Source organism: Embiotoca jacksoni, unplaced genomic scaffold (genome assembly GCF_022577435.1).
Source record: "Embiotoca jacksoni isolate LCO1_2020_lvr unplaced genomic scaffold, fEmbJac1.0.p SCAF_8, whole genome shotgun sequence".
Lineage (NCBI taxonomy): Eukaryota > Metazoa > Chordata > Actinopteri > Embiotocidae > Embiotoca > Embiotoca jacksoni.
Genome location: NW_027185436.1, coordinates 7,004,870 through 7,015,680, shown reverse-complemented (window position 1 = coordinate 7,015,680; position 10,811 = coordinate 7,004,870). Strand labels below are relative to the sequence as shown.

Genomic DNA, 10,811 nt, shown 5'->3' with positions numbered 1-10,811 from the left:
GCTTATGAGCACATTTTCTATCCCAAGCTGTGTGTGTGTGTGTGTGTGTGTGTGTGTGTGTGTGTGTGCGCGCGCGCGCGCCCCCGCACCCATGTGTCAGAGTGAGTGAGTCACACACTTGAAGTATATCAGGTAGATCAAGTTCGGCAAGTCAGACTGAGCAAGGTCAAAGAGACTGATCCCATTTATTCTTTAATTTGCTGAGGCATTAAATTGCATGATGTGGCTTTGCTGCAGTTTCATAATTACCAGCACATGTTTCTAATTTCAAGCCACTCAGAGACACTAGTGACCCAAGTCCTCCCCTTTATCTGGTATTTTAGGAGCACGAGTGTGTGTTTAGCAGGTATGTGTGTGAGAGCATCTGTTTGCTACGAGAATAATCACAAGTTATTCTCACCATCTACAACTCTTACACCATAATTAATGTGATGTTTTACTCAATCATCTCCATTCTCACACCCTAGCTCTGGTATGTAATGTAAATCAAATCTTTAATAACGTGTTAAATATGACATCCGATCATAAGTTGCCACGTTTTGCCACTCTCACCTAACTCTGTGAATGTTGTGGTTATAGTAAAACCGGTGTTGTTTCCAGGCTGCAGTGCTGAAAAGGGTCCCGTTCAATGGGTCTCGGGCTCGCTGGCACCTGTAATGTAAGGCACTCATTACCTTCAATGATGCATTACAGCTTCCTAATGATGGAGCCACAGTAATAAACCTAACTAATGACCGGACTTAAGAAAGAACATATTCTAATAGCTGGAGCAGAACTGGTGGGAAAGTCAAGGTGTCAGCAAGGAAAACGGATTAGATCTGTGGACTACTGGAGAAGCCTAAATGACTGAGGTCAGACTGTAAACAGAACAGATCACAGTCTATACTAGAGTCTAGTCCTGTAAATATAGTGCTTTTAATAAAGGATTAACTGAATAATTACTGTTATTTATATACGTAGTAATTAAATTAAGTCGAAGCAGAAACACACTCAAGCATTGGTGTTTCACACTAATGAAAACATACAGGGCTCATGATAAAGTGGAATCAAGCTTTTAGCAGAACTGCATTGCAGACCTCAGTATACTCTCAGCCAATAAGCTGTCAAAACACATTTCAAAGAAGATTTGTTTTGCTGTTGGCCTTAAACTCTGCCTTAAACCAAAATGTCCAGTTCACAGAGACGAGGACAATAGCTTTGATTTCAAATTTATCACAATTTATTTCAAGATTTTTCTATATTTTATCAATTTCAGGTGCGGAAATGTCTATCTAGAGCTCTTTTAAATTAAACTTCAATTGTGAAATTAACAGAAAATGGGGGTTTTGGCATTATATAGTGGCATAGCTCGAGCTTGTTTGACTTACAGTGGAAGATATAACTTATATAAATTTGTACCTTGTGTATATTCATATTGTATAGGCCTATAGTACTGTGTATATTGTAACTGATTGTAAGTCATCAACATCAGCAGTCCCACTGTAGCTTTTGGTTGTTAAAACCTTCAATGACTATGTGTGAAGTTTAGGTCCTTGACCCTTGAGCCAATTTAGGTGACCCATCAGATGTTCAACTGTCTTGATTAGCTCAGAGAATTTTTGGAGAATACATGGTTATGTCATTAAATCATCACAAATATGATTGTTTTGTTCAGCACTAGGTGTCAAAAGGCTGTTCTGAATTCACCAGCAAAAGGATGATAGCATGGAAGACAAAATTTGAATTGAAATGAAGTTTTCCAGCTGATGATTTAAAAATAAATAAATAAATAAAAAATATATATATTATTGTTGTTTATTTTTGATCTGCAGCTGTCTGAACTGGTGTTGAACTTAGTTGTAGAATTTCTAGTTCTAGCACTTAGTTGAACACTTTGGAGGCATTATTGGCTTAACAGCAAACAAACCTCCTGACATTGCATTCAAACCTCAAAGCAGACCCAGTTTAAAATACTTGGGCAAATGTTGTATTCATTAATATACTTTTCTTTGGCATATATTGAAACAATAAACACATCGAAACATTGCACCTTCACGTTTAATTTGACTAGAATGACGTGTTAAAGATAATGCGGATACCTTCAATTTTAACTTGAGGCTGTTTGTCTTAATTACAAATTATCAGAACATCCCGAACATAGCACACCTGACGGTCAGCTATTAACAGCAGATATAATGACACATTTTTTTTTAAAAGCTACTGAGACTTGGAACACCAATATGTTAGTGACACTGCTATTTTAATAACCTCCCAACACACACTAAGCACGCACGCGCGGCGCCTACACTCCCTTCTTCGTGACACACGCCTCCTCTTCCTCATTAAGGAAATGGCTCTTCTTTGCTGATTATTTTATTTGATGCCGTGATTACCACTCGGTGCACCGCATCAAGCAATAGCGGACAGCAGGCGCAGGGCAACGGGCCTAATTGGGGCATGAGATGCACGGGGTGGTGCAGCTGGGCTGGGTGGCCGAAGAGGAAAGCCTCTAATGGGTTTGCCTGTCTGTGGCTCTCCGCTCTCGCCTCTCCATGCAGGGCTCGGATGCAACGCACTTATTGGTCTGCTTTCTTATTCCTCTGACTGTCAAATCACCTGCAACAAAACTGCAATGATATTTGTTACAGGGGCGTTTCTGCAGATGGAAAATCGATTTTCCTTTTAGATTTCTACAACTGAGCAGATGCAGATTCGCACGAGGCGATGCAATAGGCCTCAACATTTGAAACAGCCAGTTCGCCTGCTGGCCCGCGTTACAATTTGGTTGTGCTCTTATCCTTGCATCTGCTTTTTGTTACTTGTATTATTCTAACCTGTTTTGCAAAGGCCCATATGAGCAATGGATTTAACGCAGTTTGATTGCTAAAAAACCGCGGAGAGGGTGGACACGGAATTCTTGATCTTTGAAATTGCTCTACAAAATTGCATTTGTTTTTGGTGCGCTTCCATTAAAAGTGTCTCCTCGCGTGTAAACAGCCGTTCCGCACTCAGATGCGCCGCATTAACCCGGGAGGATTGTATGTGAGTGTGTTTTTACTGGGGAAGATTGATGTGGGCCAGTTAGGGAGGCTGAGTGAGACATAGACCCATTTCAAGTGGGTTCCTCTTATTACAGCAATAAGTTACAGTGTGAGGATCGGACAGCTGAGGGGATATCTGCTCTCCGGGCTGTTTTCGCTACAACAAACCACAGTATCAATATTTAGCCTATCATGTAACCTCGGTCTAAGTTCAAAAATGAAGTAAGTGCAACCTTTGGATTTTTATAGGCCTACGTGCTTCATTTTATGTCCACGCTTTTAAATTTGAATTAAATTTGTCCTTTTTAAAGGCATAGCTAATACTTTCCAAAATAAGTCATATTTATTATTATTATTATTGTTATTACTACTACTACTACTACTACTACTACTATTATTATTATCATTATTATTAGTGGTGGTGGTGGAACACCTGCAAAATAATATATCCTGCGTATTAATTATTTAAATATAAAAAATAAAATAAAAATATTGCCTACCCAGACATAATAGTAATAATGTTGGATTCGTTCCAAATAGTATTCATTCTCCTTTCTTATATTAAGGAAATGTTATGGATGCTAATTGAGTAAGTTGCATGAATAACCTTATAATAAACTTGAATTAGAAGTACATTAATGTAGTGTGTGTGTGTGTGTGTGTGTGTGTGTGCGTGTTATTTTATATAGAAGTTGCAGCACTCGTCTTTATCCTTCCACTAATTGGAAAACAAACACCTTCCAAAGCATACAGACCATCTCTCCTGGCTCAGGCCCTTCACAGACGTATGGGTTGGCTTCACAAGTCCCAACACATAGAGTCCCTCTCCTCTCTCCTGGTCTACGAGTCTGAATCAAACGAATCGAGCCTCTGCTGCTGATTGCTTCTCCTGAACCTTCGGGAGCTGGTCACAGCTTTCCTCATCTCAGTGGACCATGCACCAGTCCATTTCCTTAAGTTTTCACGCTGTGCCACATATAGGCTACTTCCCTGCGTCCCAGCAAATTGCTGTTGAGGAGCATAAAAGATGAGCTGCTTCCATGTGGTGCAGGAGGAGAGAGAGAGGAGTCCTCGCTCGGACGCCTCCTTTGTGTGGCTGCAAAGAAACCCATTTAGTCCCAGGCGGTGGTCTATTCAGCAGGCTCACCCTGACATCTGCCAAAAGCCCTCTCTAACCAGCACTGTCTGGAGAAGTAAGAGTGGAGCGCAGATCAATGGCTGTCCTGTTAATTGTATAATAGACCTACTTATGGACCACTGCTAAAGGGGCACAGTCGTTTAGGGTCCACCACGTCTGATTTTGTTTGAACCAAACAGGCCTAAATACCTTTAATTGCACCCGCGTTGATGAAAAGTCGATGGGAGTTAAAGCGGCCGATCACTAACAGAGTTTAAATCCATCTGTACTCGTTTATTTATTTATTTCCTCGATTTGTCTCCACAAATCACCTGCCATGGGGGAATGGGAGCTATATTCGTTTTGTTTGTGATCCAAGGACGGGAGGGAAGTGGGGCTCGGAGGGCCTGAGAGGAGGTCTGACGTTGGATTCTCCTTCTCATTTCCTATGTATATATTTTCTATTTTGACCAAAAGGTTCTCTACACGGATCTCTACATACTCGGTCTGCTTTTCTTCTCTATAATAAAAAAAGAAATATACAAATAAAAAGAGCAATCAGCTGAAAATTAGTTTTAATTGCGGATTTTGTTGTCGTCTATTTCCTAAATGAATCCCTGCTTTCTGTGTGTAAACAATCTAAACGACAAAGTCCAGTGATTTGAAAATTGATGTTTTGATATGGCTAATTATTTAATGGCAATACATTTTCTGGTTCAAATAACTGTAAACTCCTATTGAGCAAAAAGCCCGTGCATGTTCTCACCTCCAGTGTTTTACATGTATCTCTATCTACAAACAGTCCTGTCATGGCACAGGCTATATGAGATTAAACAAACACATTAAGATGTTTAACGTGGAATAATTTGAGCATGAAAAGCTAATAAATCAGAAGACGGAATGGCAGAGGATTGAATTGTGGTGTTTCGTGCGCGTTTAGGTCTGTGCGCGCGTGCCTGGGTGCGTCCACGTGCGTGTAAAAAAAAAAAAAAAGAAGAGGGGGGAGTCACGTCGTTGACATTTCCAAGCTCTCGCTCTGATTGGCTCTTATTTGAGGAAGCTCACGGGTTCTTTCAACTAATAAGCGCCTCCCCATCGCTCTAAAGGACATTATAATGCAAGGGACCTCCTTTTTTTAACCACAAACCGAATTTTCGTTCATTTAGACGATATATACTTTTTAAATTGCCCCAAAGTTGTAGGATTTTTTTGGAGCACATTTCGCCCTGGAGCGGTACGCGATGCTCTCTCACGCCGACCTCCTGGATGCTCGGCTCGGTGAGTTATCATCTGTAAACTCCGGCCCTAAACTCCAGTGTAAGATTTCAACTTCTTGCTTAACCTTGTGAAGTGATAAATAGACGTTGTGGTTAATTGTGTTAACAACAAGTGGTTTATCGTTGGTCGAAGCAATTATTTACAGTAATGTATTAGAAATCTCATCTGGCAGCAAAAACGACGGTGTAAAATTGCTAATTTGAATTGAGTTTGTCTAATTTTTTTTGTTAGTCTTTCTCCTGTATTATAAATACGCAAAGCTATTTCATGTAACTTACATTTGAAGACGCTGTGCGGTATGCGTTTTCTCAAATCGTTTCTCATACTCGTCCTCAGGGATGAAGGATGCTGCAGAGTTACTCGGACACCGAGAGGCTCTCAAGTGCCGTCTGGGAGGTGGCGTGCCAGACCAGGGGCATCCGGGAGACATGGCCCCTGGTTCGGACTCTGTAGAGGGAACCACTCTCCTACCGGGGGAAGACATCGCCACTGTGGGATCCAACTCTGCCGGCATGCCGGTGAACGGGAAGGAGCAGGAGAAGCAGCAGCAGCAACCGCAACAGAACTCCGGTCAGTCCGCCAGCCAGCAGAAACAGAAGCGGCACAGGACGCGCTTCACACCGGCGCAGCTCAACGAGCTGGAGCGCAGCTTCGCCAAAACCCACTACCCTGATATCTTCATGAGGGAGGAGCTGGCGCTGAGGATCGGCCTGACCGAGTCCAGAGTTCAGGTAAACACTTGTGCAGTGTGGACGATTTTACTGGATGCAGATGTGATATGGCAGGGTGTGGCTGTAACTCCAGATTTGCGCATGTAGGGTCTGTAAATGTCCAAAAATGATCCTGTATTATTATTATTATCTGGAAGGCAGCGCAAGGCAATCAGGCGAGGGTTCAGAAACAGTGTCCCCTCTGTGCGTTTGTAAAATATATCTTCTAATATATATATATATATTGTTTACCGTATGTTTAGTTATTAACAACCTCCACGTCCCCAGAAATGTTGTGGCCATTCGGTGTTAAGTTCTAGGTGTAAATGCTCACATAGTTAAAGCTAACTAGAGAATTGATGCCACTGGCGCAGTCCAAGTTATATTAACCCATGACCTGAAGTATACTGTTGTGTAGCCTCCCCTTTAAGTGGCAATCACTGTTTCGGTTTCAGGTTTATAGATGGGTGCAATATCCTGCCTCAGTGTAGTCATACAAAAATCTCTGCGTAAAAAAGCAAGGTAGATTCGTTGAGTCCTAATTATCCAATAACAGCTGTTGTATAAAACAAACAGACTCAAACCTATTTTAATTGAATTGTATAATTCAAAAATGCCATAATTTATTCAAGTTTAACCTAATAGTGATCAATAGATAATTGTAAGAATCCAGAACCCATCTAATTCACGGAGGGCGCTGTCCAAGGTGCTGAAACATTTCTCATCTGCGGATAACCAGCCGGATTCTGGTGCTCATACAGTCAAAAGTATTCATTAGGCATTTACAATTGTCATAAAATACTAATTTAACACCGACTATAGAGACTTTCCTCCGGAAATTTTTAGATTTAGGCTTTAATAGTTAATCAGTTCTTTGCGTTTTAATTTCTTTTTGTATCTGTGCAACTTTGAAATTTGGACCTGCAACAATTGCATTAAATTAAATTAATCGCATTAAAGTTTTGATAATTAGGCCATGTTTAATTTTTTACCATAAAAAAATATAACAAGATACCTGACCACAATAGAGCCCTTGATATTTAAGAATTTCCATCTCATAATATAACTCCACTCTCGTACAAAATGATTAGTAGGTATGGAAACATCATGATGTAATAGTCTATATTTGGGGGGAAACCGAAGATATAATTTAAACTTTTGTACTAAATAAACATGATAACACACGCAGTGCTTATTTTTGAACAAGCAGACGGGCTCTAATAATCCAAACACATTATCAACCAATTTCAGTTTTATTTATAACAGTGAACGGGTTATTAACCCGTGATGTGAAATTCATGCAAATTATCCCTCTGAAAGCAATAAAACTAGTGTAATCATTAGTCACCTTAATAATCAATTCTTTACTCGATCTAGTGTGCGGGATCCTAACCGCTCAGCGCGTGCCGGCTCCTGCCCGCTGTTGGTAAACATTGGTGCAGGCCGCGGAGGTGCAAGCCTTCAGTGGGCGTGCCTCCACGGCCTCTCCTTTATAAAATGCTCTATCAGCGACGTCTTAATAGGACTCAAGAATATATTGTACTTTTTTAATGGAATGAGAAATTGCATTTTCTTTCCCCCCCCGAGTGTAATGGGTTTGGGTGACGTTTCACGGCTGGCTGAGCGGAATGAGAGCGAGATTTCACTTTTAATACGGAGGCATCGACTCACGGCCCCGCGCGCGCATTAATCACACCCGAAGATGATGAAATCTTTATAAAGCCCAACGGTTACCGCGCGTGCGTTTGTTGTGGATCGGTATGTTTGTGGTTCTCTCGCGAGCCGGTGGATGGGTATATTTTTTTTTTATTTTCGCGTAGATTGTGTACAGTGACGCGGGCCATTTGTATTTAAGACCGCGCGATATTTAGGGGCAATTTTCCGTTAATCTGCTTGTAAATAAGACGCTGGAAAGACAAATTGTTCGACCCACTGCTGCGGAACACAAGTAATAAACCCCTCTGTGACGCATACGTTTTTTAAAAAAAAAGCTCCCTCTTTTTAATGCGTTTTATTTTTACAGTGAAATGTCTAACATTATCCCAGTATTTTCACTACAGGGGTGGAACTCAAACAGAATAAGGTCATAAGGCAGACAGTAGTCAAATGGCTGATATTTACTAGTTTATATTGTAGAAGCGTCTCACAATGTTACAAAGTCTTTATACTCGTGAGATTAATGAATCACACCAGCTGTTGAAAGCAAACCTTGAAACTTCTGTTTATTCGGCTGGGGCAGGGAAGGTGTGGAGGAATTTAGTTCGTCCCAGCTCAACAGCAGTAAGACAATACTGGCCCGTTTGGACCTTATTGGTGGAGAATTTGTTCTACAAGGTTTCTGTAGCATATTGTGTCGCTCCTGTGGCGTAGATAAATAGATCCATAAATACATGCCATTACACATGCACATTGCATTAATATTACATAGACCCTAATGTCGATATTTTAGTGATATTAGTGTGCTTATCTGTAGCCTGTTTGTAACACAGTTACAGTAACACCAAGGAACATCCACATTGCCTACCTCATTATGGTTTGATATAAACAAATACTGCCTCAGACATATGCTCTTCAGTTCCTCTGATGACACACGGTTCTGTCTTTCTGTTTCTAGGTTTGGTTTCAGAACAGACGCGCGAAGTGGAAGAAAAGGAAGAAGACCACTAACGTTTTCCGCTCCCCGGGGACTCTGCTCCCAACACCCGGCCTGTCACAGTTCTCTGCCGCGGCCGCCATGGAGAACAGCCTGTGCTCCTTCCACGCCAACGACTCTCGGTGGGCCACGGGGATGCCAGGGGTCTCCCAGCTGCAGCTCCCGCCAGCCCTGGGCCGCCAGCCGGGCATGGCGCAGTCTCTGTCACAGTGCAGCCTGGGTCCAGGCCCGCCACATAACTCCATGGGTCTCTCCAACGGCCTGTCCTCCAACGGCTCCGGTCTGCAGTCCCACCTCTACCAGACGCCTTTCCACGGAATGTCGGCTTCTCTCTCCGGGCCCACGAACGTACCGGGCTCCCCGCAGCTGTGTAGCTCCCCGGAAAGTGACATGTGGAGAGGGACAAGCATCGCGTCACTGAGGCGCAAAGCGCTGGAGCACACAGTGTCCATGAGTTTCACTTAGTGACTTTTCACCCTTCTCCTCCTAACTCCCTGTCCCAGCCCCGCCCTGCAGCTCTTTTTCTGTTTTTATTCCCGCTATTTAGATCTAAACGAGAGAACGAGTGAGCTAATCAGGCCTGAAATGTGAGAAAATGGAGATGTATGTGACTTCATAATGAGAAAAAAAAAATAAAAGGACAACACTGATGGACAAATGGAAGAAAAAAACGTGGGTTGGGGGTTATTTATCTTGTTAATTCAGAAGGATTTTATCAACTATTGATGATGAATACTATTGTAATGATCTCTAGACTATAGGCCCTAATTACGGAGAGCCAAACAATCGTCGTACTTACGTTTTCATTGAGTGTGTTTTTACGCACACGTTGTGTTCAGGTGACGTTGTGTTATGTCAAACGGTTATTTATAAGATTGGGTATACATTTTTGGTAACAGCCTACCACACACGCACCAAACTGACGCTGGCCCTGTTGAGCTGGGTCTCAGGAACGCACCGTGCATGTGGATTTGATAATTATGGGAGAAAATGGTGCCCACTCCGATTGAACCGGGCTTTTGTTCGGTGACCTCAGTCCCATGTGCACGAAGCGGGATCAAAAATCTGAATATGAAAAAAAAATACAGTAGGCCTACTCTGTTTTAGGATGTTTTGTGTAGATAAAACATTCTTGCTATGTACCCGCTGGTCTTTTTTGTGACATGTTTTAACTTATTGTATGTGCTATTACTTGACACATTTCTTAAATGTTTGGTCTTACATCGAAATGCACCACATTGACGGGTTTGTACCAATTTAAAATGAACAAACAAATAAAAGTAATTTTCAAGAATGTCAAAACACGAATGAAGTGTCTCCATTAAATTTAAACTATAATATAATTCTCATTTTGGACAAATTTCGCTGGGGTTGTAGTTTTTGTTTTGTTTTTGTTTGTTTGTTTGTTTGTTTTTGCGTCATTGTCGACTTTTCAAAGTAGCCTAGCTTATTTTAGGGGGATTTAGTTTAAATTGTTTGGATTATCCAAAACAGTGGAATTGAGGTATTCAAAGGCAGAATATTGTTGCACATATTGTTTGTTGCATGGTGACCTCCAGAGCTGTTTTTACAGTGTTTATGAGGTGACAGGGTTAAAGGGTTTATGAAGGGTGACTGGTCTCATGGTGGCAGACAGCAGCGGTAAAGATGTCAGGGCTGTGATGTGACGGTCATTGCTTTTAACCATGACGGTCATCCCACTGAGCAGACTGGATGGACTGTAACTAAACAGAAGGAACCTTATGTGGCTCTAAAGAACACACCAGCCTTGTTATAACTTGTATTTTTAAGGGCAAGGTTGGCTGCTATGATCCGGAAGAAATTATATAATCAATGTGTGGCTCAATTGCAGCAAAATTACTTTATTATTGCATAATATTAAACGGGGACACCAGATATGCTGAAAATACCAGGACTACCTGATTTCCGTAGGAAATGTTGGACAAATAAGCCAAGTGGCCGACCACTTTATCTCATCATTCACTGCATTAAATCGACTATCACCCTGTATCTGGGTCATAGTTTAGTCTGAT

The 10,811-nt window shown here is 41.6% G+C and overlaps 1 protein-coding gene across 2 annotated transcripts; it reads left to right on the top strand.

The window, feature by feature from the left end:
• Positions 1-5,298: 5,298 nt before the first annotated feature.
• Positions 5,299-10,072, top strand: LOC138215997 (homeobox protein orthopedia B-like). Of its 2 annotated transcripts, none has more exons than XM_069178545.1 (3): positions 5,299-5,415; positions 5,752-6,146; positions 8,740-10,072. In XM_069178545.1, exons 1-3 carry the CDS (start codon positions 5,379-5,381, stop codon positions 9,241-9,243), a joined length of 936 nt encoding a protein of 311 aa, XP_069034646.1. In that variant the 5' UTR covers positions 5,299-5,378; the 3' UTR covers positions 9,244-10,072. The 2 variants fall into 2 exon arrangements, with proteins under 2 accessions (XP_069034646.1, XP_069034645.1); XM_069178544.1 differs by having other exon boundaries at positions 5,299-5,454.
• The last annotated feature ends 739 nt before the right edge of the window (positions 10,073-10,811 follow it).

Bases quoted from the DNA above. Each gene is read 5' to 3' on its own strand.
- LOC138215997 (XM_069178544.1), top strand. From the start codon at position 5,379: ATGCTCTCTCACGCCGACCTCCTGGATGCTCGGCTCGGTGAGTTATCA. The intron at 5,455-5,751 runs GTAAGATTTCAA...ACTCGTCCTCAG, and splicing joins CTCCGGCCCTAAACTCCAGT to GGATGAAGGATGCTGCAGAG. The intron at 6,147-8,739 runs GTAAACACTTGT...TTCTGTTTCTAG, and splicing joins TGACCGAGTCCAGAGTTCAG to GTTTGGTTTCAGAACAGACG.